This window comes from Brassica oleracea, chromosome C3 (assembly GCF_000695525.1).
Source record: "Brassica oleracea var. oleracea cultivar TO1000 chromosome C3, BOL, whole genome shotgun sequence".
Classification (NCBI taxonomy): Eukaryota; Viridiplantae; Streptophyta; class Magnoliopsida; order Brassicales; family Brassicaceae; genus Brassica; species Brassica oleracea.
Window position 1 is genome coordinate 59594659 of NC_027750.1, and position 27610 is coordinate 59622268.

Sequence of the window (27610 nt, forward strand, 5' to 3'; positions counted from 1 at the left end):
CTCGGAAAATTCCGAGGAACGGATCCCTCGGAATATACCGAGGGAACAGTTCCTCGGAATAAACCGAGGAAAAAGTCCGTCGGTATACTCCTATCGATCGATGTATATATGTCCAAACACGCATCGATCGATGAACTTCCGAGGAATTATCCCGACGAAGTTCTACCTCGGTATATTCCGAGGACTTTTCCGACAAACAAGGGATCCTCGGAATTTCCTCGGAAATTTATTTCCTCGGAATTCCGTCGGAAAATTCCGAGGGATTTCAGAGGAAAAAAGAAATTCCGAGGAATTATTTCCGACGACGTATTTCGTCGGAATTGCGTCGGAATAACGATATTCCGACAAAATTCCGACAATTTTTTCCCTCAGAATCCTTGATGTTTTCTTGTAGTGACGTCTCAATGATCCATCGTACTCTAAATTTTCTAACGTATTGCCAGACAAAACAAAAAATCCACAATACTACTTTTTCCAATTATTGTTGTAGTTTGAATTTTTTAACCATGAAATATTTGTTATATGACTAGTATGTGTATATCAAAAGAGTAGGTATATTCTTTCTTTTCCCTTAAAAGATAGATTAGGTATAACGTACAGTAATCGTGAATTCACAGATTTACCATTTCTAACAACTATGGGCTAGTCCACTCTGTAACACCTAAGTGCTTTTTTCCCGGGACCGACCTGATCAGCCGATAGGGTTTATAAAAAAAAAACAACTATGGGTTACAAATTAAGTTGAACAGAAACGAAATTTGACAGTTAAATTTTAATTTCATGGTTTATCAAGGGGTATGTAAACCCTATTCTACACAACAAATTCAAACACGTTCAAATTTATTACCATTTCATTCACGGATTATAGGGCTCCTTTTGGTTCAATCATCACGAAACACGCATACATGCATGTCTGGAACAAATGATACATTGAACTTAGTTGGTGATATTTTATGTTTTGATCTCTAAATGAAAAGAAGAAGCACAACAAACAATAAAGATATTCTCTTACAAACCTCTTATCAAGATCTGGTTGCCATGAACAAAAACTAAACAAACTATAGAGATCATATATTCCTGAATATAATTTAGAAAAGACTAATTCTAGCGCGATTCTAGCGAAGACTAAACGACTCATCTAATTTCCAAATCATAACGTTGAAACCACGACAAAGAACACAAAAAGAAACACAAACGTGATTGATTCAGTCTTTTTTCTTGTAAGTTGAAATAATAATACAATTTGATTTTCCAAACATTTTTTCTTTTAGAAACAAAAGAAAGAAGCAAAATTCATTACGTGAAAACCATCAACCCGACATTGACTCACTCACCAGCTGACTTGCCACAAACCCCTTCGTGATATGGTCTTAGAATTAAAAACAATAATTCGAGTATTTTTATTCGAAGACGGTCATCGTGACAGATCAACAACGTGACATTTACGTGAATAGCCAAACTATGCTCCGACCCACTCCTTGTCATTTTATTATTCCAAATCTCCTATACTCCACGCGCCACTCCCTTCACGCATAGACGAAGAGCTCTCCCAGCCAGAAGATGCTGCTGGCTCGTCCATCTCCCTCCAAGTCGCCATCCTCTCTGTCACGCGCCACACTTTAACAGATTTGTCCAAACTTCCGCTGTATATAATCCACTTCCGGTCACCTTCATTGACCATACAGACTTCTGCTTCTTTACCGCGGCAAGCTTGTTCCTCCTCCACAGCTAGACACTTGACTGGTCCCATGTGACCCGTCAAAACAGTCAGACAGTGATGAGATCCATCAGACGGCTCCCTCCTCCAGACACATATGTTCTTGTCGGCTGAACCACTCAATAACATGTTCCCCGCTACAGTGAGACATAGCACGGCGGACTTATGCCCTTTGAGTACTCCGCCGACGAATACACGCGTGGAACGCTCCCAATAGTTCACCACCCCGTCCGAAGAACCGGAATATACCATTGAAGACTTCGATATTACGGCCAATGCGGTTACCGCGTGTTCTTGCTTGAGCAAAACTTGAACCAAAATGTGCCTAGTTCCTTTAACTTGCATCTCACGTTTCCACACTTTAACCGTACCATCCGCAGATCCCGTGAACACCAAGTCATCAAAGCCATACATCACCGAGTTTATCGCGTCATCATGCGCTTGTATCGATTCCAAACACTTCGAATCTGAGACTCTCCACACTTTGATCGTCCTATCCCAAGAACTCGAGTACAACAAACCGAGCTCCACGTCCATGCTAAGACTCGAAACTGCGTCCTTATGCTTCTTTTTCACGGAGTTTCTATTGAAATGCTTAGGGTTTATGGAGCTCTTGACCATCGATTTAAGCGTCGGCAATGTTCCAACCCTTTTGTACTTTCCCGGTTTTTTCTTGGAAACCTTCCAGACCCGGATCTTACCGTCCTGGTGGCCGGTAAAGATCCGGTCTACAGATATCACAATAGCCTTAATGAGACCACTGCTTGCTTTAAACCCGGTGTAATCCTTCAAATTCTTCCAAACCCTAATGTTCTTGGAGTCCGAGCCGGTATAGAGAAGGTCACCAGAAGCGGCTAGCGAGTATATATGCCCTTCTTCACGTACAATAGAGCCAATGAGACCGTTGGTCTCGAGGGCATTGTCTTCATTAAAATCTGCGGGCCAAGGGGTCGACATACGAGCCCAAGGAGACATTACGCAAGGAGAACCTTCTCCGCTGGCCGGACCAATACTGCTCATGGTCGAGGCTGAGACGTTGCTAAACCGGGGGTGAGTTAAGTTGGTGTTGACAATGATGGGATCTTCAGGAGAGAATATTCCGTCGTGGTCAGCTTTCAATATATCACCAAATTTAGACCTCGGTTTGTGACCATTATCGCCAAGGTCGTGGCGATTGTGATTGTTGTTGAATGAATCGGTTTGGAGATCGACGACCATGGTACCACCCGTTTCGTTCCTCATCTCTTTGTTCAAATATTTGTCACAGAAGTCAAATTCTTGATTTTAAAACAAGAAAGTTATAGAATAATGAAAAACTCTTGTTAGTTTTTTTTGTTTAGTGAGTTTTTGTTTGTTGGAGCTGTGATGGCTATGAATAAGAAAGATGAGAAGGATGTGCTTCAAGATTTTGGTTGGCAAGGAGGGATAGAGATTTATATGGAGTTTTTAACGGGGAAATGGATGGTCTAGAGCATATTTTGACTGTTTGAGGAGTTTTTTTTTTTTGTTTTGTCAACGACTCTTGAGGAGTTGTTTATGGATTTGCGAGAATTGATCTTATTAATGCACACTTATATAACGAAATATCAAGACTGGTTATAATAAAATATACAAGATACGAGTTCTATTAGTTTTTTTAGTTAAAAGTTAATAGACGTCTCTTATATTGCTAAGAAACCTCGGACCTTGCATTAATCATGTCCTGGCAGGGTGCTTCACACGTGGTTGTTATTGGAGGAAGCTTCTATGGTTTTCGAAGTATCTTTAAGCTTATGGAACTATTATATTTTTTTTGTTCAAGAAAAGGAGAGAACGTGTTACTTTGCAATTATTCTATATTATTATAAGATAATAATACCATTTGTCGAGTTGTTTTTAAGAAGATATCTAAATGTTCAAACATATATATTGTATCTAGAATATTTTATCATTTGATCAACAAAAATCTATAAGATATAGTGTGTTGGGTTTTACATATACTCTATTACGTTGAATTTGAACATTGTTTGTAAAATGCATGTGAGGTTCTAAATACATTGGAATATTAGGCACGCAAGCCGAAAGAAACTTAAATCTCCTCCATAGTTCATTTCACATATATAGCTTACTACTTAAAATACCTTTTTAAGATATTAAACGAATGTACCATGTTTTCAAGCATTTGTTGTCCTTGTCCCACAAGGCCACAACACTTGATATATCCATATAATTTGTCTAAACAAATATTGATATGGAAGGACTATACACCACTTGACAAGATTAGGCAGATAATTTTAGGCATGTTTCCACTATTGGTTAGTTGAGAATGTTAACTATTTTTGCTAATCTCCATTCGATTGGCTTTTACATAGAAACTCACTATTCTGTTCTTGCCACAAAGTTGCATCTTAGCATCATTTTTGTGGGTAATGGTTTTCCAAGTTGAAACCGTACTAGTATCATTATGCATTCAACATATAAATCTCATGCTGATTAAATATTTATGTAGTAAAAACTATTGTACAATCGCAAACTCTAGCGGAATTCAATAGTTTCTCTTTGGATTGTACCGTACAGAAAGCTAGTGTGCATATACATATCATATGCACATCTTCTAATCGACAAGCTAATCCTTTAATAAAGTAGCAGTCTTTATTCATTCAGAGCATCTAATTACATAGATATCGGTTATTATACATTAATAATGATCAGTGTTAATCCAAATTTGATATATCTAGTGGGATCGTAAAAACAGATTTTCTATTCATTTGTAATATTTAAATTAAGAATTAAAGGTGTCATTTTAGTTTTATTATGTCTGTAGATGTTAAGATTTCTGAGTAATGTTTACAAACCATGCGCATTATTTTTTAATTTAGTTAGATTATTTTTAATTTATATGTTAAATTATATATTAGATTTCAGTTTTATTATAATTGTAGATATTTTTTATTTTGAAAATAGAAATTGAATTTTTATCTTCAAATATCAACGTCTCTTTCTTTTTTTTTTTGACGAAAAAATGGTTAAATCCGGGTCTATTAAAGACACAGACCTAACCCCCGGGTGGGAGGTGCAACCCACTGATGGATACTCTCTCAGGTATTCAAATGGGCCGTAGACCCATATCCGCGTGGCCACATGTGGAACTAATAATTTCGCAATAGAAGAGAATCGATCCCTGGCCTGGACCAACCGGGCAACTCTCAACTTCTCTTTCTTTCCAGATTTTTAAGCTTCTTCGATTATTTTCATCAATATCTTCGCCGATCAACGTCGAACCGAGGATGACAATCAATGAGTTTCTGAAACCAGACTTTCTAAAAAGGTTCTATTGAAACTAAAAAGTGTCGGATCCGGTGGTTAGAGTGTGACCGTTCAAATGAGAATAAGTATATAGTTTAACTTTTTCCTAATCAGCAAAGCAACATATTTTTAAATACTTAGAAAATAATAATATTTGCAACAAAAAATTTGGAAAATAATAATTCACCTCGCTCTAAGAAATAGAGAAAAAAAGTTGGTTACAATTTTCTTTTAATTATTTGATCAAAATACTCATTTTAATACTGTTTTTACTTTCATTCTTTAATATCTATGATTACAAATAAAAATATAGAAAAATGTTCACAAACAATATTATAGAAATGTCAATTTATGCCAACTAACTTAATAAAAGAGAAGAAGAAGAGACCACTTGATTGTGAATACCCCAATTTACAATTTGTCTCGTCCAAATGTTAATTATTTGATCAAAATACACATTTAAAACTATTTTTACTTTCATTGTTTAATATCTATGATTACAAATAAAATTATAGAAAATGAGTTCACAACAATATTCTAGAAATGCCTGTAAGAGTATTGGAAAGTACCAAATCACAATCGTTCACTAACGGCTACGTATCATGTAATTAGTCCTATATTATTGTCTTACCATACTTGTATCAACCTATGTACATATATAAGCATATAGCTACTCAATGGAAAGATACGTTCAATTCCAATACTCAATATGATATCAGAGCCCGATCCATGCAATCCAATCCGATCTATTATCGATCCAGCCCAAAGTCGGTCCATCGATCCTTGCCCGAACATTCTGAGATTGACGCTCAAAGAGCCATCATCTCGAGGAGGTGTATTAGGGATAAAATGTCCCACATCGGATATTGGAATGGATTCTTAGTAACATATAAGATGGATGTAGCCTCCAATATTTATCCCTAACCTGGCCAGATATCTCATTCCCTGTCAACAAGCTGTCTCAGTTCATGCACAAGCCGACCACCGAACATTGGCAGGCCGTGAAATGTGTTCTGCGTTATCTCTCAGGCACCATGACACGAGGAATCTTCCTCTCCGCCAACAACACTCCACACTTACATGCTTTTACTGACGCTGATTGGGCCGGTAACAAGGACGATTACATCTCTACTGGAGCCTACATTGTGTATATGGGTCAACACCTAATAGCATGGTCCTCAAAGAAGCAAACCGGCGTATCACGATCCTCCACCGAGGCAGAGTATCAATCACTTGCAGCAACAACAGCTGAAGTCTGCTGGCTTTAGTCTCTACTGTCCGAACTTCATGCTACGTCTCCAACCAAGCCAGTTATCTACTGTGATAACATAGGAGCTACATACTTGGCAGCCAATCCAGTATTTCACTCAAGGATGAAGCACCTAGCGCTTGATTATCATTTCGTACGACAATTTGTGCAAAGTGGTGAGCTGCGTGTGTCGCATGTGAACTCAGCTGATCAACTAGCTGATGCACTCACCAAACCATTACCAAGAACACGATTTGATTCTCTATGTGTGAAGATCGGACACTCCAACGGCCGTCCGTCTTGAGGGGGTGTGTAAGAGTATGGAAAGTACCAAATCACAATCGTTCACTAACGGCTACGTATCATGTAATTAGTCCTATAATATTGTTTTACCATACTTGTATCAACCTATGTACATATATAAGCATATAGCTACTCAATGGAAAGATACGTTCAATTCCAATACTTCCAATACTCAATAATGCCATTTTATACCAACTAACTTAATAAGAGAGAAGAAGAAGAGACCAACTTGATTGTGAATACTCCGATTTACAATTTGTCTCGTCCAAATGTTCATATAGTCCCCGAATAGCTAACACGGTTTAGTTTATTTGTTGATTCTCACATCTGTAATCTACTGGATTGTAAACTGTAGGTCACGGAGTAGAAGTGTGGTTCACCTCATCTCTTTGATTTCATCCTCAACTTAGTCTAAAAAGATTGATTCGACAACTAAAATTACAAATCAAGATTAGATAGAACACTGCACATCATCTATGTTTGTTTGAAAGATGTATTAATTCTTCACCTTCAAGTTCATCTTGATACATGTTTATTGATGATCATTATATATCTTATTTTCTACTTTGTCATCATTAAGTCTTCCTGAAAAAATAAAAATAAAAATTGTTGGATTCTTAGTTGAAAGTATGGAAGACAACTTTTACTCTGAGAATATCACAAGTTTGTTTTGTGAGAAGTTAATCAAAATCATATCTATGAAACTACGACCACTATGTTTAGGCTCAGTTTCAAACGTTGTGAATGATTAAATATTAATCAACTACAGCCTCTATATGTAAAAGACTCAAATCTAATCAGTTTTAAAAAATCTCAAATCTATATAATGACTAATTTTGATCATGATACTAATAGCATACAAAACCCTTTCTCGTCAGAGATTCAGTTCAACTAGAACGAGGCTTTGTGATACTTTGAGTACTTACCTTTGTATGGAAAAAATAATGGAATCCATCGCCAAAAGTGTTATCTCCAAGGAGCAAGTTAACTTGGGATCCATAAACAAAGGACGCCTGAAATGTGGCTGCATGATAAAGAAAAAGGGGTGTTTTAGAGCTAATAATTGAGTAAATGCAAGAATATGATATATCATATATTCGCTTATAATACCTGGCCAAATGCAATGGAAATGAAAACCCCATCTGGATTCAAAACCCGGTGAACTCCATCAAGAGTTGCCATGACTTTGCTAACGTTTTCTTAACCAGCATCCACAAACAGTAAATCCTTAGCAAAATCATGAGGTTTCTCTAGTTCGGATTCAAATAAGTACACACTCATTTGCAAAACTTGAGTCCTAAACAGTGGATGGAAAGGAAATTTAGCTCAGTTTTAGGTTCATAACATGATCCATTTCTCAATAACCACATCAAAGCAGTCTAGCATGTCAGTTTGCGCCACTTTTATTTTCTGAAAATATCATCAAATGTAAAGACCCAATGGACTTTCGCTTTAACCAGCGAATAGAAAGCAGCAGAAAAAGATTAATGAAGTTATCATTTAATAATATAAACTATGATATTAGCGTTCAGTGTTTGTTTTCTAGAATCAGAAGAAAGAAACGAAAGCATAGTCTAACTTTGGTTACATCCATGCCTACGGAAATACTCAAAAACGAATTTTATAAGCAAATCAATACTAAGTGGACAAGGACAACATAAATGATGTTTTATTGAAGAGAATCTCGAAATGATGTTTTATTAATTAAAAGAAATGTTAATAATTTCGTTATCCATGAAAGTGTGTAGGTAAGAAGATGACAAATTGTCAAACAATCTAGAATCCAAAATTACATTCACACATTTGTAAGAGTGTTTAATTACAAATTTGCGACTTCACTTTCATCAGTGATTTTGTGGCGTGGGTAATCTGATCAGGAACAAACATCAAAAGAGTGTTAGGCTCTCTTTCCAAAATGAAAATCAAATCCCCAAAAATTCGACCTTTTATTTTAAAAAAAATAATAAGACTTGAAAATACAAGTCCACGTGGTTGGTTGCATTTTACACGTATTTTACTTTATTTTTGGTCAATTTTTATATATTTTTATATGAAGAGGGTAGAGATAAATCGTGGACCATCCATTAACAAGTTACAGTCAGCTTCATTCATCGTTGCCTCTCTCTCCCCAATGGCTGTCGCGTTTCAGTTCTGCCGATTATGCATCCGCCCGGATACTTTGGCCCCCGGATCCGGATCCCTCCGCCGCCGGAAACCTTCATCACTCCGTTGCTCGTCTGGAAACGACGACGCTCCTTCGCCATCGGTGGTGATGGACTCCGACTTCGACGCCAAGACGTTCCGCAAGAACTTGACGAGAAGCGATAACTACAATCGCAAAGGGTTTGGGCACAAGGAGGAGACTCTCAAGCTCATGAATCGCGAGTACACCAGTGAGTTCCCGCTCAATTTCCTCGGGTTTTGTTGGATGCTCTGTTTTTTGAAAGTTCCACTCTTTGCTCTGTTTTTGGTAAGTTAAATCGAAAGTTTTGGTTTTTCAATTGAAAAATGGATTGTTCTTTGGTTCCTCACGTGATGAAGACCATAGATAATGTTGGGTTTGTGTCAATAATTGAATTTGGTAGACCTAACAAAGTATAAGAAGTCGCATCTTGTTATTGTATATGACACTCTCAGGTGATGTGTTGGAGACGCTGAAAGCAAATGGGTATACGTATTCTTGGGGAGATGTTACCGTGAAGCTAGCTAAAGCTTATGGCTTTTGCTGGGGTGTTGAGCGTGCTGTTCAGATTGCTTATGAAGCAAGAAGGCAGTTTCCTGAGGAGAAGCTTTGGATTACTAACGAGATCATTCATAACCCTACCGTCAATAAGGTGATACTGCTTTGTGTGGCCACTTGATTTGCATTGAACATTGATGACTTGCGTATTTACTTAAAGTGTGAACCTTTTGATGGTTTTTCTTATGGGCAGAGGTTAGAAGAAATGGATGTTAAGATTATCCCTGTTGAGGATTCGAAGAAGCAGTTTGATGTAGTGGATAAAGATGATGTGGTGATCCTTCCTGCTTTTGGAGCTGGCGTTGATGAGATGTATGTTCTCAATGATAAGAAGGTTCAAATCGTCGACACCACTTGTCCCTGGGTGACAAAGGTACATTTCTTCTTGTCGGCAGCATATTAATCTCAAACTTCATGTTCCATTTTGACATCTGTGGCTCTGAAGGTGTGGAACATGGTTGAGAAGCACAAGAAGGGGGAATACACATCGATCATTCACGGTAAATATAACCATGAGGAGACCATTGCAACTGCATCTTTTGCAGGGAAGTACATCATTGTAAAGAACATGAAAGAGGTACAAACTTTTATACTGTTAAAAAAAATTCTGTATATGCGTAGACTTTTGCTGATATGTACCTTATTATTACTGAGCACAGGCGAATTACGTTTGCGATTACATTCTTGGTGGTGAACTCGATGGATCTAGCTCCACAAAAGAGGAATTCATGGAGGTAACAGAGAGCATCCTTCCACTTTTTTTTCTGCTTCTTGATTGATGTACTTTTGTACTGATGTTTAACCTTTGGTGGCGTTTGTAGAAATTCAAGTATGCTGTTTCAAAGGGTTTTGACCCTGACAATGACCTTATCAAAGTGGGTATTGCAAACCAAACTACGATGCTCAAGGGAGAAACAGAGGAGATTGGTTAGTCTACTACACTGCTTTATATCCTTGCAGACTATATCTTCTCATGCGCTTAAAAAAACTTGCAGGAAAATTAATCGAGAGGACAATGATGCGCAAGTATGGAGTGGAAAACGTAAATGGACATTTCATCAGCTTCAACACCATATGCGACGCTACTCAAGTACATCTCCCAACAATCTTTAGAGTTAGTTCCTCAAGGAAGTGTTTATTCATCAATATATTCCTCTTTTCAGGAGAGGCAAGATGCAATCTATGAGCTAGTGGAAGAGAAGATTGACCTCATGCTAGTGGTAGGTGGGTGGAACTCAAGCAACACTTCTCACCTTCAGGAGATCTCAGAGGTCCGTGGAATCCCATCTTACTGGATCGACAGTGAACAACGGATAGGACCTGGGAACAAAATAGCCTATAAGCTCCACGTAAGTCAAGTGCCATAAAAGTCTACTCATTCTTTCTTGAATAGCTTTCAAAGATCTTTCTTTGTTTACATTGACAGTACGGAGAGCTGGTGGAGAAGGAGAACTTTCTTCCAAAAGGGCCAATAACCATTGGTGTGACATCAGGTGCATCAACTCCAGATAAGGTAAAAATATGTATATATTCATTTTCAGTTGGTTTTGTTTCAGCACGACATGCGTGAAATGTTGTTGTGAATTTTGTAGGTCGTGGAAGATGTTTTGGTGAAGGTGTTTGATATTAAACGTGAAGAGTTGTTGCAGCTGGCTTGATGTGCTTGTTGTATGCAAACAGTTACTTCATGTCAAGACTCAAAAGTGTGTGTGCTAAAGTAAAATGTAGTTTATATGATGATGTCAAAACATTTAAATTTTAAAATAAATTGGAAGAAAGAGAGAAAAATATATAATTTTTATTACGGATGAAAACAGACTAATATGGACCTCAATCAGCTGTAAAATAAGTGATTCACTACTGTCTCTGTAGCCTAGTTCATAACCGTCAAGAAGACTCCGGAAGAAGAGAATGTATAAAAACCATTTTCTTTTGGTATCTCTACCAGAAGATCTTTCCTGTTATCATCAAACCCAAGCAAGTAAAATTTCTCAAGTTGACATGTGTTTGTCTTGTTCACGATGTAACTTTCCATTTGTTTTCCTGGATCTACCATAATAAGAAAACAGTGTGGCTGTTTCTCTTGAGACAGGTTGGTTATGTGTTCTCTTTAAGTCTGGTGAAATTCTTTTGTAGCTCAACTAGAGGTAATGCCGTAAAGTGTAGTTTTGCCAGTTTTAAGCAACAGATCTTGTGTGGGTTTGTTGGGCTGGTCTATGATATTGGTTTGGGAATTGTCGAGAGTTAAGACCTATCTCCTTAATCAAATCTATCATATCGTGTAGTTCTCTGATGAATTGAAATCATATCACAGTTCCTTAAGCTAACTCTCCTAAGGCCTTAGTAATCAGATTCCACAACTTTCTTAGACTGCTCTTATTGTACATACAAACTCTATTGTGAAACATGTTCTTCTCATAACAAGAAATGGGTTACCTAACCTCCATGTATACATCTAAGATTTTATATGGTTTTTATCAACTTAGAAAGATCTCCGGAATACACTTCTGTTAGAATGGAGCACAACAACACGATCATTAATAGCTTCAATCTTAATTAACAAAGGACTACACATGGGGTTTTTAAAAGATATCTTACAACTATTGATGCAAGTATCCATCAGCCTCTAGACCTAATTGATTGCTCTTAACTTTGAGCAATAATGTTTTACCATTCCATTATTATTACGACATATGAGTCTTGTGACATCCATATAACATGTACACTACAACCATGGATAGACTCATGAAGCTTAACAAAAACTTAGTTGTTGATGTCCTTATAATCTGGCTAATTATATGGAAAATTACATGGCTATGACTTAAACGTAGTTTGAGGGAGATATATGCGAGCTTAAAATGGGTTTGCTTATCTTCTCATGTAGTAATACTTTCACGTCTCTAGCTCTAGATTCTATTGGTTTGAAGTGAAATATTATTATTTAAGTATTTTATATACAAAATTTTGAGCTTCTTCTGAACATATGAATACAAATCATGAAGACTGAGTTCGCATTTTTCATTTCGAAAAATTAGTACAAACCGATGATAAATTTGTTAAACCCATGTCCTAACTCTCTATTATCTGATTAGTACGATATTGTCCACTTTGGGCCTTAGAGGCAAGCCCGCATGGATTTACTTTTGGTTTTCTTCCCAAAAGGCCTCGTACTATTAGAGTTGGACAGCTCTTTATATATTAGACTCTCTTTGTCTAATTCTCCAATGTGGGACTTAGTTTGTTATATCACATTTTCCCCTTCAAACTAAGGATCACATTCATCTCATGTCCCACAACTGACTTCAAGGATCTTTTAACTTGATCTCTGCCACACACACCTCCCAATCCTAACTCGATGGGTCCCGTTCCTACTCGAAGGGTATTTTGGTCTTCTTGCAGATTTTTCGTCAACCGCTCTGATACCAATTGTTGGGATTTATTAAGCCCATGTCCAACTCTATATTATCTGATTAGTACGATATTGTCCAACAAAATTGTTAATAATATTTTCTATAATTAACAATTTATAGGACGTATCCACCACCGGATAAGCTTCGGAGAAGCAGCAAACTCCACCTCCCCACCTCCATAGCATCATCAATGAATTTCATTTCTCTCTAGTATTAGCTCTTTCAAAAGAGAAAAATGAGCGAGAATGAGAGTTTGTTAAGGAAGGGAGAGTTTATGCAGTAGCAGCTTCCAAATCCCAAAGTTACATCCAGAAGTTAAGATGAATCAAACTGATCGAAGAGTTGTGGAGTTCTGGAGGAGTTTCGATCGCACGTACAGCGATCCGCGGTGAGAGTCAATTTTACAACCCGCCGCCTATGCGGAGTATGCAGCAAGAGGCACAATTGCAGGAACAACTGAGGGAGAAGCAACGACTGGATGGTGAAGAAGAGGAGATGTTGATGGATAAGGATAAGGAGCCTACAGCAATGTCGCAGCCTCGTACCAGTAAAAGTCAGGGGAAGAGAAAGAATCGGGTTGTTTCGGGCGGGTCTGAAGTATCCGTCGGCTCATCTAAATCTTCTAGGTTGGGCCGGGTCTAGGTTCAGAACGATGGGTCAAACTTGGATCGGTTCTTTGAGCACACCACTCCTGTTGTCCCTGCCCGGTTTCTTCCTCTGGTAAGAACAAGATTTCAAAACTTTTATGGCAGTAGAAGGTTAGAAATGTAGTTTATTGCTGATTCGAACCAGATAGATCATCGTATTTTGTATTCCTCGGAGTCGGAATGGTCGGGCTGACGTGTTAGCAAAGGATGCAAGGACCAAAGGCTATATTTTCTCCCATATAGATCAGATCCGGACAGATGGAGATGCTCCTCGGAGAATCGGCTCGTCTGTTCTCCACTTGATCTAGCTTAGATGGGTAGACGACAAAAAAAAAAAAAAAAAAAAAGATCATCGTGTTTTGTTTAACTTTAGTTGAAACTTAATATATTTCTGCCCTGAAATAGTTTCATTTGCTTTTAAACCCCTTTTATATTGTTGATCTAATGAAGTTCATAAGAGATTTGATTGAAAAAGACTCGAGTTTTATCATGTGATTTAGTGTAGATGGGAACTTGTGCATTGCTAATTGCTCCTAGTTTTGGTAAAATCGGTGAAACTCCACTTGGAAACACCTATTTGGATCCAAAGGAGACTAGAGCCTTGATTGGTAAAAGTGATGATAAAACAGTAGAAATATGTTATAAAAACAGTATGATGCAAAAATTGTATGCTCTCATTTATATATTTAATAAGTTGATTGATAGAACAGTAAATGATTCATATATTAAATTATCATAAAAATTAATATATAAAATAATATTTATATATTATAAATACAAATATATCTATATTGTTTATAAATAAATAAATTATATATAATTCTCTGTTTTTGTTATTAAAAATAATGAATCATATATAATTATATAAATTTAATTATATTTTAAATGTAAAATATTATTATATTAAAAAGTTTAATATATTTTAATTGCAAATTTTATTTTTAAAAAATATAAATTTATTTGTGGATATAAACACAATTTTTGATATTATTAAATAAATAAAATAATTATATTTATTTAAAAAATATATATATATCCCTTTCTTATTAAAGGAGAAACATTCATAGAAATAAACCTTGGTCTCATGTGTTTATTACATGAATATCATTTCCTATGTGTCATCACCTCATGCACTCTCACTAACTTTTTAAAAAAACCTTTGTGAACTAGAATAATTACAACCAAATGTCATTGGTCATATACATTATACTATATGATTATAATCCGATTTGGAAAAAAAAATGGGAATTTATGACAGGCGGAATATTAACTCTTTTGTAAAAGGCAACAAAATAAGTTCGACATCTATCAAATCATTTTATGAACATTTTTGTTTACGTTAATTATAATGCAACATTTTATGAACATTTTTAAACTAATATCAAATCGTATTATAATGCAACGTTTTATGAACCTTTTTGAAACCGAGTCAACATTTTATGAACATTTTTATGCAACATTTTATGAACATTTTTAAACTAATATCAAATCGTATTATAATGCAACGTTTTATGAACCTTTTTGAAACCGAGTCAACATTTTATGAACATTTTTATGCAACATTTTATGAACATTTTTAAACTAATATCAAATCGTATTATAATGCAACGTTTTATGAACCTTTTTGAAACCGAGTCAACATTTTATGAACATTTTTATGCAACATTTTATGAACATTTTTAAACTAATATCAAATTTCTTTATAATGCAACTAAAGAAACGGGAATAATTTTATGAACAATTTTATGCTTATTTTAGGAACACGTATTATAATCGAACGTTTTATGAACATTTTTGTCAACGTTAATTATAATGCAATATTAACTCTTTTGTAAAAGGCAACATTTTTGTCAACGTTGAAAAAAAAAATTATACGTTACGGATATCAGATATATTTTGGTTATTTGGTCAAAATAAAAAGGAAACACAATTGAATTTCAATATACTCGATGCAAACTCGATATTCCAAATTATAACCTACGCTTAATTGGTCAAAATATTAAGGAAACACAATAATATTGTTAACGTATAAAAGGAAACAAAATTTAAAGAATCGAAATACTTACCTTAATCGATAGGAGAATATTTCTGATATATTTTTGGCTTGACCTTCACGGATCTTATAATACCTATTTCACGAAAACGCATCACGCAATAAAAAAAATTAGGTAAGTGGTATATACGGTATTAAAGGAGGAGCATTAATATTGGTTTCTTCGATTGAATTTGGCGTAAAGAGTAAAAACCTAGGCTCTGTGTTGATATAAGTAGTAGAGCTGTTCGTATCCATCTCCTCACCATTGTCTCCTTCTCTAAACTCCATTAGCAACCGATACAAGCAAACACAAAAAAACTAGTGGCAGGTTTTAACTCTGTTGCCGACTTGAAACCCTTTAAGACCATGTGGAGAGTGAAAGTGAGCATTGTGAGGCTGTGGAAGCAATACTCTGCTGCTGAAGGACTGACCATTGAAATGGTTCTCATTGATTCTAATGTAAGTTTGAATCAATCTTATTTGAATCAAATAATTATATTTAGTTATTCTTTGACGAATATGAAATTATGTCTTTCATGCTACGTTTTTTTATATGTATAGGGAGATAAGATCCATGCGAGTGTGAAGAAAGAATTGGTTAACCAGTTCGACCACCAGCTTGAGCAGGGGAAAACTTTGACTTTCACTAATTTCTCTCTGAATCATTCGGTTGGCTCATACCGGACGACAAACCATCTTTACAAGATCAGTTTGTTGGCCACAACGCGTGTGAGAAGTTGCAAGGCTTTGCCTGTAGGTTTAAATGGATTTACACCCTTGAACTTCCAGGAAGTTCTATGGTAGTCTCAACCCCGACTTTCTAATTGGTGAGTCCAGTTCAATAATATTCTCTGTTGTCAACATTCGTAACTTTAACTTGGTGTCTAGGTGTGAATCATTAAAATACGTGTTCCTTATTATTATTGAAAACGATATGTGATACAGATGTAATCGGACATGTTGTAGAAGTTAGCCATGTTGAGATGATTTCCGTGAACGGAAAAGAAACCCAGAAGATTTCACTTGAGCTACGTGATCTTGCGTACGGCACCCTTATTTTTATAAATTCGTGTTCATGTTTAAATTTATTTTTATAAATTATTTTTCAACAAATATTATATAACATCAATCTTCAAATACATGTCGTCGTAGGGATGTCCGTCTTCCGATGGTCTTGTGGGGAAACTTTGCTTCTGATGTCACGAACGCTATACAGTTACGTGGTGAGGGTCGTGTGATCTTGGTCTTGAGATTCGGCAAGATTAAAGTTTGGAAAGGTAAATTAAATGTTGTCTACAGACAGGTTAACACTACCCTACGATTCACATGATTAATTTTATTTGTAATTGTACAAGAGAAGCTTATTTGAAATTTTCTTTTGTAGAGGATCGTTCCGTTTCAAACGCTTACAATGTCTCTGATGTCCAGCTCAATCCCAACATGGCGAAGGTCGAAGCATTTAGGGCAATGTAAGTTTTTCTTGACGTGGTTGTAATATGGTTTTACAATATGGGAAATCCGCCGATTAAGGTTTGGAATTGCTTGTATTTGATGTAACTTATTATTCTGGGTTACCAGCTGATGAACTTCAATTGGCTATTGTTGAATCAAAGTCATTAACTGTGGTTTCTGGTGTCTTTGTGAAAGATGATTTTTTTCATTCATACTCCAAGGAAAACCATCGCTGAGATGATTGAATGTCGTCAGGTACTATTAATAAGGAACACGAATGTAATTTAATTAGCACATGTTATAATTTGAAAGGATTTTAAATTATACTTTCACATTTCTGTAGGTGGAGAAGTGTATTGTTATGTGCACCATTTCGGCCATTGAAACAGACATGGTTTTTTCATAACATAATTGTTTTAATTAGCAATCTATATAACTTATAAATAATATCTTGTTTTAATTAGCAACTAGATTTTGACCCGCGCTTTCAAAGCGCGGGTTTATTTTTGTTTTTTTTCAATTGACAAATATTTAGTAAATGTCACATTTTCATATATTTGTGTTTTATTTTATAAAAGACTTAAAAATTTTATCTTTATTTATCGTATTTCATTTTAAATGACTATTTATGTTAAAAAAATTAAACTTTATTTTTTTAATGAATTAAGTTGGTATAACTCTGATAAATTAATTTTATTATGGGGTTAATATTTTAATTAAAAAATTATATACTTTTAATAAAGATTTATACTTTTCAATAAAAAAAATCAATTATTTTTATGAATGCTTAAATTATATTAAGAAAAGAAAAAATAATAATTAAGAATAGTTGAAAAAAAATTATTTGAACTTGGACTCAATGGTCCAAAGGAAAAAAAAAGGTGAGAATTGAATCTGATTTTTTAATAGGCCCAAATGGCCCAAGAGAGATTTGATTTGGGCTGGATCCAAAAATAATGACCCAATATAGATTTGTTATTAATATTACTTAATTGCCCTTAATGAAACATGCAATGTTAGTGAAGGAAACATGCCCCTAAGGTAATTATGACAATAGGATCCTGCTTTAATAGTATAGATTGCGCGTTGGCATTCTCTTGTTTTAATTAGCAATCTATATAACTTATAAATTTGAAGTTTCGGCCATTAACTATCTACTATCATGTTTTCGCAGGGTATAGCATCAAGATCTCAATCCATACAATCCCCAAGCAGCAGATAAGAGAGCTGATGAGAACGAATTTCGGTTTAACATCTTTACATATTCTGTAAAGAAACCAAGTCTACAAATGAAACAATGTCTACAGAAAGACTGCTCAACATGCGAAACATCATTTTGCTAATTTTAAATTTTTTAAAGCAAAGACACGATTTTCTGGAAATTCCTATTCATTACTTGGAAAGTTCTACCATTTTATTTGGAACCGACCTTGAATATTCTTTAAAACCAGTATATCTTATAGCTAGCTTTAAAACCGGTATATCTTATATTGATTGTCAACCATAGAGAATGTATTTATTTACTACTTGATTTAAGTAAACAGATTTATTAGAAACCTTTTGTATCGAGTGTAAAACTATAGCCAGTCTATTAGGAAGAAAATGAATGTTCTTAATAGGTCACCGAAGACGAGTTATGGTTAATATGATTTCGTTTCATATCATATCATTGATTCATATAATGTATTTTAATGAATAGTATTAATGTCACTAGGATTCACAGTTACTGCTATTTCCTATTACCACTTTTGGTTAGAAGTATTGAATATATCGATTTATTGCCCTTATCTGTTAAGGAAAATATCTTTCAAATGTGTATAAATACACTTTCTATATTTACAATATTTATTTACCATATATTACCGATCATTTACGTGGTGATTTTAACAATCACGATATACAATTTATGGAAATAAAATGTATCAATCCCGCGTGATGCACGTCTCAATTAATACCTACAACTATTCATTGTATTTCCTTATTGTATAGTAATTCTTAACAATATATATACTACACTTTCTTATTCATGACATCGTTTGTGTTAAACGTTATCTCATTTTCTTAAATTTCTATTGCCATGGGTACTCATAGATTAGTTTCAGAGCTGAGTCTTGACAAACCTTTGCTTCCAGTTCGTGTTAAGGTCATCTGCAAGGGGCCGACTGTTGTCGGATAAGGGTTCCAAAAAACCATTCTGATTATTGGAGACGAGAAGGTAAGCTGTGGTCATTTTCATCTCATTACAGTTATATTTTACGTTTCGTTTAGAAAGATACTAATACATTTCAACGTGTTTCACATAGGGAAATACAATTCAAGCCACTTTGGTTAGAGATTTGGAGGCTTCAGCTGATATGCCATTGGAGGAAGGTCACTCCTATGAAATTAAAGATTTCGAGCTATCCCATGTCATAGCAGAGCGTGTTCGATTGACAAGGAACCGATACAATATTAACCTCACTAACTCCTCTGTCATTTTGAAGATCGATCCTATAAAACATTCCAGCTTTTATTGTTTTCCAAACTGGGATGATCTCTACCGCGGCTTACATCATCCTAAGTTTCCTATTGGTATGTTTTCTCTTCTATATAATTAAATGAAAATTGAGAGCAGCGAAATAATCGATGAATGTGTTCATATTGATAATAGGCAGTATCTAAATATGTGTAAATCTTTTTGCCTATCCATTAGATATTTATGGTCAAGTGATAGGAGTAGGATTTCTTGAAGAATATATGATGGAACCTACGAACGGAAATAATGGTATCATCGACCACAAAATCCGTTTTTTTTGTACTACACATCCTGTAAGTATTCAACATCTGTAAAAAGAAAGATATACATTTGTATAGTATCATGGTTTGAACCCTTCTTTTTTTGTTTTACAGTAACGTCGCCATTAAGTGTGTCGCTTATGGTGCACTTACTCATGTTTTCAATGATTTATGAAATTCTATAGATGCAGACATAGTATTATGTGTTTTACAGTGTTGGCAAATTAATTGGGGACAAGATAAACTATTATATTTATTGTATATACAATAGATTAATAGGAGCTGATATTATATGTATATTTTGCTAATATTTTTCATATTTCATAATAAGGCCGACTTAAGAGGGTTATTAACATTGATGGGATTTCCAAAATTGTCTTCGACCCCATTGGTGTTCCAGAAATTGATGCTTTAAGATTGAGGTAATACATGCATTCACATATTTTGTTAAATAATATTTTTAAATTCTCTAGATGATCTCTTTGCTATTGCTCATAATAGGATTGCAAACGAAGACTTTTGAAGGCATTATTGACAACAGTTATTTTGTCTCTATTTTTAATTTTCTTTTGTTTTTTATACATGGTTCCTTTTATATTTTATTAGACTATTGCTTATGTTTCATTTAATATTATATTTATAATTTACCTGCATGCAAACAAATATACAATTTAATTTTAATGGCCATCGTATATAAATTTATATTGACATACTAAAATTCCTAGCTATAATCCGTACTTTCTTACACATATTTTTTTTACTATGCATTTAACTTTTATTATGTCTACATATTAAAAGTTATAATACTTTAATAATCTCCCCGCTCCGCGCAGGACGCGGGTTATCACCTAGTATATTTTATATGCAAATGCTCTACCAAAAATTTCATTTGAAAGCATTGAACGAAGAGCATTTACGGAATATTAGCACCTTGTAAATGTTCTTCTAAATGCTTTTCTAAAAATTGTTGATCGGATAATAAATAGCAGAAAGCTCATGCTAATAATACCTTACTGAGTCAAGGCTTAGGTTGTAAGGGAGATAAGGTTGAGCAAGCGAGGCAGAGAGCTTTGTTGAGTTTGCGTAGGAAACTTGTCTTTAAAATCTCCTCAGGGAGTCTTGTGTGGGGAGTTATGGATGAAATGAGTGAACTCCGTATGTGAGAGTGAACTCCGTATGGGAGAAAGTTGTATCATCAAGTCTCTTTTAGGAGGAGATTATAAAACTGAATCTTATCACTAAGTTAAAGGCCCTGATTTTCAGATCTAATGTGTACTTATGATCTTCGTTTTAGTGTGTTAACCCACTCTGAGATAAGCAAATATTAGAGGCCTTGAAGAAACATTACGTACTAATAGTCCAAATGTGAAAAGTCTTGTCTCCCATTGTTTTCAATCATCAAATAATATATAGAGCAACAGTCATCATAAACAGTTTGAGTTATTAAACATAACTTTAGAAAGAATCTGTACTATTCTTTACAGAGTCTTCAAACATTTCATAGCACGAAGCTGAGTTGCTCGTGTGGTTTCAGGTGCTGCTACTAACATTGTTGGGATGCTTGATGATCCTCTGCAGAACCACAGTCCTTGCCCTTCTTATATCTCTGCTACACAAATCAGCTTGAACCCCCAATTCCTCTACATTCTTCTTAAACACCTCAAGCTTCTTCTTTATCTCATCAATCCCAAGCTTGACTGCTTCATGTTCCACTGCGAATGCAGCACACGTCACCATCCCCCTGATGTCAATCTCCAACTGTTCGATCAAAACCCGGATATTATCCAAGTCCTTAACCGCCACATATGTCCCTGCCTGCATCGAACTGATCACCTCTCGCTGTCCTTTAAGTGCATTCTCATAGTTCTTCCACAGCGAATCGATCCATTTCCCCATTGAGCCCACCGGCACGGCTGTAGCTGCAGCAAGAGCGGCAGCCACGGGAGGAGCTGCCATGGCTGCAGCCACAACAGAGCAGATGAGTACAGTGGCGAATGTAGCCACGAAGATGATGTTGCAGAGTTTTCTCCATGTGTGGATGCACTTGAGTTTCTTGTCAAGCTTGTTCTTGCGAAGCTGTAGCTTCTCAAGCATCAGCATCTGGTGTTTGTACACAGACTGGAACATCTTGAAGAAGTCTTTGCTGAAAGGTGATTCTGCGTCTTTGAAATTCTTCAGCTCGTCAAGTGTCTTCTCGTATCCATTACAACCTGCGAATCAACACAACCAACGAAATAATAATGAATATTAAAGTCATAAGTTAACTCTGAGACAGGATGATATCTTTACTACTTATTAGGCCTTCAGTTTTATTCGGTTAATTTGGTTCTGGTTAGTTTAGGTTCGTCAAAAATCTCAAGCAGAAAAACGAAAATAACTTCATTCTTGAATATTTCTGTTCTTACAAAATATATCGAATTTAATTGGTTTATTGGTTTGGTTTGGTTTTTGTTTAATTTTCTTAAAACTTGGAAAATCGGTTAAATTTGGTTAGATTTGTTTTTCCGGTTTTGTTTTGTTTGTTTTGGTTGGTTCGGGTTTTTATTGTTAGTTCGGTCTGGAATTTGATTATTTTTTGTTGCAATACCAAAATTAATCATATTCCGAAGTGATTGTTTTTATTTTTTTAAAGTTTGATGAACTGAACTCATAACTGGCTCTTAACCAAAAATTCCGTTTCGGTTCAGATATAAATCTGAAGGCTATTACTAATCGTTATACTAGCACTTAATAAATAATAATCTTAAAGGGTGAACTTAGTATTACCTTCAACGAGGCTCTCATCTTCAAACTGCTGAAGAGCAACAAGGATCAAAAGCTGACTATCACGAGCTTTTCTCAACCCTTTCTCCAAAGCAGCGCAGAAATCAAGTGTCTTCAAGCTATTCTCAAAGTAATCTTCAACGAGCTCAAAAATTTCTTGATTCTTCCATATATCTTTCTTACAGTCCAATATCACTTTCACCACTTCTTGATTCATCTCTAGCAAGCACTCGGTCACTTCTTTGAGGGAATCAAACGAGAGCGCTCGAACCTCAACACCCGTAGCTAGCGTGCTTATCACGTGACTTGTCCGTGCCTGTAAACATGTGTCGAAAGATTGCAGCTCCGTGTCTGCTTTACATGCAGCCTCGTATGATCTCAGCTCCGTTGTGTAGTGCATGTTTGTCGTTGTGGTCTTAGACGATGTCTCTTGTGACTTTTTGCTTGTTTGGTTTCCCATTTTCCTCTTAGGAATAATCTGAAAATATGAATAATGCTGTTCTTTAACACAGAAATGCTTATAAAGATTGAAGAATTATAGACTAAAATAAAAGAGAGTAAGAATGAGAATCGTTAAGGAAATGGAATATAGCTTGCACGCATGATGATGATGAGAATTAGGGCATTGTGTAACGCGGCAAGCAAACGTTTTAGCCGACTTTTTGCACACACAAATCTTATAAACTCATTTATATATATGCTACTTTTTTGTTTTATGTGCGTGTTCAATTTACTACGTATTCTAGTTAATCGAAACAAAACATAAGTGTTAAAAAAAAAACAAAAATGAAAAAAAAAAACATCATTCGTTTGCGTTTGAATGTAATGTTATGACCTACGCAATTTCTATATCTACCACGTGTAAATCATGGCTTGTGTATTACCAGACGTTGATTGTCATAATGTCATCTACAAAAGCATACCAAACAAATAATGTAGTAGTTTGTTCAAATTAGTTAAATGTACTATATATAGTCCCTTTTTACTTCGTTTCTGGACTATGATCAAAAGAATACTAGAATATCATGACGATGGCATAGTTAAAAATGAAGAATATTAAGCCAAACACAAGATAAAAAAAAACACTTGTATGAAGAAACTATCAGCTTCTATATACACTATAACCTTATACGGTGTTTTTTGAATCACGAAAATCTACTGCTTTTTGTATAAAAATGACCTTAGTTTCCATTCATATTTATAATTATCACTTCTTTGTGTTTAGTTATGTTGCATTTGGTAGATAAATTTCTTGATAACTGTACATGATAAATGATAGGCTGATATATTATCCGGAAAACCTTAAGATCGAGAAAACATGCATAACACACAAAAATTGGATGATATATCAGCCTATCATTTATCATGTACACTAATTGCATGTAGTTTAGAATTCAACAGTACTGGCCGTGAGATTTAAGGTACATAAAACATTTACGGTATAAAAGTTGGATGATATATATATACTATTTTTGGTAAAAATGATATATATATATATGTATAGTTTGAGAGCCGAATTATTCATGTATATAAAGCACTAAAAATTTGGGAGATCAAACCAGATGTTTCATTTGGATGTCTCAAGACCGATCTCGAAAACCGGGTTATAAATTTTCACAAAACAAAATTATATACAACTAGGTGTTTTCCTGCACCATGTGCAGTAAGAAATTTTTTAAATCTAATGTATATTTAAAAATAAATTTATTAAATATTATATATTTTACTATTCTCTTACTAATATTTAATATAGATTTGATATATATTAAATCAATTTGCATAAAACTAATAAAAATTGTATAATTATCAAAATTTTAGCCTAAACAATATTTATAAAATTTGTAGATATATAAGAAACTAATGATTTTACGGTTAGATATTTAATTTTTCAAAAAATTCCAGAAATTTTTGAAAGCTTTAATAATACAAATTGTATAATTATACAAAAATAATAACATTTCGAAATTTGAAATGTTATATATGAATATATTTATTTTATAGATGATATATGAGCTATTACCATATTTAAAAAAAGTTTACCAAAAAGAAATATCAATATTAAATGTAATATATGAATTATTACCATATTCTAATAAGTTTGCCAAAAATATAAATCAACAATAAATGAAATTATCCATATCATATTTTTTCGTAAGCCATGTCATCAATTTCAGTAGCCATGTCATATTTTTTTTGTGAAATTAATTGTAGAGAGGACATGTGGCAAAATCACTTAGCAAATATAATCTAGAGGATATTATGATGGACGAGAGCAATCGAGTAAGTTTCCCCAACGAGCTTCCACTTTTTAACATATAAGATTATGATTGGCTTTGCTTGAACGAAGTACAAAAATGATATGAACTGATGATGTAATGATTCAAAGAGATATTAACACATGAACTAAACATTACCTTAATTAATCAGTGGTGTTGAGCAGAAATGAAACTTAATTTGGAGCCTCTCGCTTCTATCTCTTTCGGCCCAAAGCTTCTGAAAATCATCAAAGTTGTTTTCTCACCAGCTCCCCCTTTTATACTTGACGAGCTCTCTAGCATTACCAGCTTGGAGAACAAACCCCTGTTCGGTTTAAAGACACCCCTAGTGGCGGCAGCGGCCAACAATTACCCTATAAAAGAAGAAAATTCAGAGTTTTAAAGACGCCGCCAGTCGCAAGCTGATAATCGGGAGGAAGGAAACCGGAGTTGCCGCTGTCGCTGATATTTTCAGCGTTCTCCTTACTGACTTTTATTTGCCGCAGCGTCGAAATAAACAAAACGGATTTGTCTTAACTGTGCTGTGCTCGCCCTAACCGTAGTGATAATTCAGAGCCGCAACCGCTTGCCGCCGCGTTGGTAAAACGAACAGGGGTCAAGTCATTAGAGCACCGCCATTAGTGAACCCCATGAAAGAGGTTCACAAAGTATTTTTTTATTATATTTTTTTCTGTTTGATTTTTGTTTTAAAAAAAAAAAAAAATTAATCGGACCAATCGCGGACCGCCACGTGCTGTGGGGCCCGCGCTACAGTGGTGAACCCGGTTCACTGGAAAGAGGTGGAGAGAGACAAATTCATAACTATTTATTATTTTAATATTTTTTTTTTGGAATCTGTGTAAACCTTTCATAAGTTTACTAATGGGGGTGATCTAAAACAGCTCGCTCTCTCTCTCGAACATTTACCGAAACACCCTTTACTTTTGTATCATTAGTTCTGAGTTTATTTAACTGAAACGTTCACTAACTTTCTTTTATCATATTATGCATTGTGAAATGTGGATACGAAAAGAACTGTGTAGATATTTTTTTTTTGTTAAAAGAAATGTATGACTTAACTAAGATCAATGTGAAAGTTAACCTTTCTTATAACATTTTGTGATTACACTTCTAATAATCATAAATTACGTCGGTAATACCCCACATAAAAAAAATCATTATTACGTAAAAGTTACAAAATACCAGAAAAAACCTGAGGGTATTGTTGTTATGATACTAGATGATCTCTTGCTAGATTCTCTGTAAGATAGTCCGAGGAAAAGTAGCCACCAATACGCTACGTCACGTGCTCTTGTAACGCGTTGCCTTGCTTCCACAAGTCACGTGATTATTTTCCATGTTTATACTTTATACTGAAAGAGTAAAAATCTAACTTGGGTCGGTGCATTTTCCAAAACAGATTGCTATTTCTTCGTTATTTGTATTTGTTTGATCATAAATTAATGTTTTTTTATTTAATCGGAGTATTTCGATTGAATCCTACGTACCAACTAATCATCCAAATAAATAATATTGGCCACCAATCCGGATTCAGATTTTTTAATAAAACTTAAAACATAGTTTCATCTTCGTCTAACTATATAACAACTTAGCTTCGACCAAAAATGAAATCCAAAACGGACAGGTTTACAATCATAAGTTCATATATATATTTGTGCAAATACTAATTAAGCGCTTGTTTTCGATTTTTTTTGTATTTGTTTAACATGCAAGAGTGAGATATTACCCAAAAAGGTTTATAGGCCTCTGGAAACGTTAGGCTTTTTACATTCCTAACGATTTTTTTTTTTAAATAGATGGTATAAATCAATTTGTAATCATGGAATACCCAATCCATCGTTGACTTGAGGCACAAGAAAAAAAGAAAAAAAGGAAAAAAGGGAAAATAAACAGAATCTAACAACGAAACAATGTATAAGTTTAACGTAAAGAAATCATGTAGTGAAGTGGATTTAGGGTTTAGTGTGTGCAGAAGAGCTAGGAATAGAGGAGATAGAGAACTTCATGTTGTGGTTGCAGCCGTTGTGGTCTTCACTAGCGAAGTAGTAGGTCTCAGGAGTCTTGCGGAGAAGCAACTTAAACCCTAATGATTGAAAGAATGTGAGGATAAAGAGATGTAGATGAAGAACATTGAAGAACAGAGAGAGAGAGAGAAAGTAGATCTGAGAGAAACTCTATTCCCTTGAAATTCAAATTGTGGATCTGGGTACAAGTATTTAAAAACAAGTGACCTCAGTACACAATATAATAAAATATATTCTTCTCTCTTCTTCTTCTCTTCAATAAACTCGAGCTTATAAAACCTTTATAAAGCCTTATAAAACCTTATAAAAGCTTTATAAAACCTTATAAGTCTGGCAGCTTAATTCTCAAGTCTGGCAGCTTAATTCTCAAGTCTGGCAGCTTAATTCTCAAGTCTGGCAGCTTAATTCTCAAGTCTGGCAGCTTAATTCTCAAGTCTGGCAGCTTAATTCTCAAGTCTGGCAGCTTAATTCTCAAGTCTGGCAGCTTAATTCTCAAGTCTGGCAGCTTAATTCTCAAGTCTGGCAGCTTAATTCTCAAGTCTGGCAGCTTAATTCTCAAGTCTGGCAGCTTAATTCTCAAGTCTGGCAGCTTAATTCTCAAGTCTGGCAGCTTAATTCTCAAGTCTGGCAGCTTAATTCTCAAGTCTGGCAGCTTAATTCTCAAGTCTGGCAGCTTAATTCTCAAGTCTGGCAGCTTAATTCTCAAGTCTGGCAGCTTAATTCTCAAGTCTGGCAGCTTAATTCTCAAGTCTGGCAGCTTAATTCTCAAGTCTGGCAGCTTAATTCTCAAGTCTGGCAGCTTAATTCTCAAGTCTGGCAGCTTAATTCTCAAGTCTGGCAGCTTAATTCTCAAGTCTGGCAGCTTAATTCTCAAGTCTGACAGCTTAATTCTCAAGTCTAGCTGCTTAATTCTGCTTCATGTCAACACTCCCCC

At 35.0% G+C, this 27610-nt stretch overlaps 3 protein-coding genes and 1 pseudogene across 3 annotated transcripts; 2 read left to right on the top strand and 2 right to left on the bottom strand.

The window, feature by feature from the left end:
* Positions 1–1321: 1321 nt before the first annotated feature.
* On the bottom strand, positions 1322–3238 carry LOC106331280 (vegetative incompatibility protein HET-E-1-like). The gene has a single exon (XM_013769602.1). The coding sequence runs from the start codon at positions 2957–2959 to the stop codon at positions 1490–1492; it is 1470 nt and encodes a 489-aa protein (XP_013625056.1). The 5' UTR covers positions 2960–3238; the 3' UTR covers positions 1322–1489.
* Positions 3239–8621: 5383 nt separating this feature from the next.
* Positions 8622–11098, top strand: LOC106331281 (4-hydroxy-3-methylbut-2-enyl diphosphate reductase, chloroplastic). Its single transcript, XM_013769603.1, has 10 exons — positions 8622–8947; positions 9192–9388; positions 9488–9667; positions 9740–9871; positions 9954–10028; positions 10116–10221; positions 10290–10384; positions 10458–10643; positions 10721–10807; positions 10887–11098. The coding sequence occupies exons 1-10, from the start codon at positions 8686–8688 to the stop codon at positions 10950–10952; spliced, it is 1386 nt and encodes a 461-aa protein (XP_013625057.1). The 5' UTR covers positions 8622–8685; the 3' UTR covers positions 10953–11098.
* A 2032-nt stretch (positions 11099–13130) lies between these two features.
* LOC106331102 lies at positions 13131–17244 on the top strand (annotated as a pseudogene).
* A 3756-nt stretch (positions 17245–21000) lies between these two features.
* Positions 21001–22906, bottom strand: LOC106331282 (UPF0496 protein At4g34320-like). Its single transcript, XM_013769604.1, has 2 exons — positions 22380–22906; positions 21001–21823 (listed from the first exon to the last, which is right to left on the bottom strand). The coding sequence occupies exons 1-2, from the start codon at positions 22834–22836 to the stop codon at positions 21144–21146; spliced, it is 1137 nt and encodes a 378-aa protein (XP_013625058.1). The 5' UTR covers positions 22837–22906; the 3' UTR covers positions 21001–21143.
* Positions 22907–27610: the final 4704 nt, after the last annotated feature.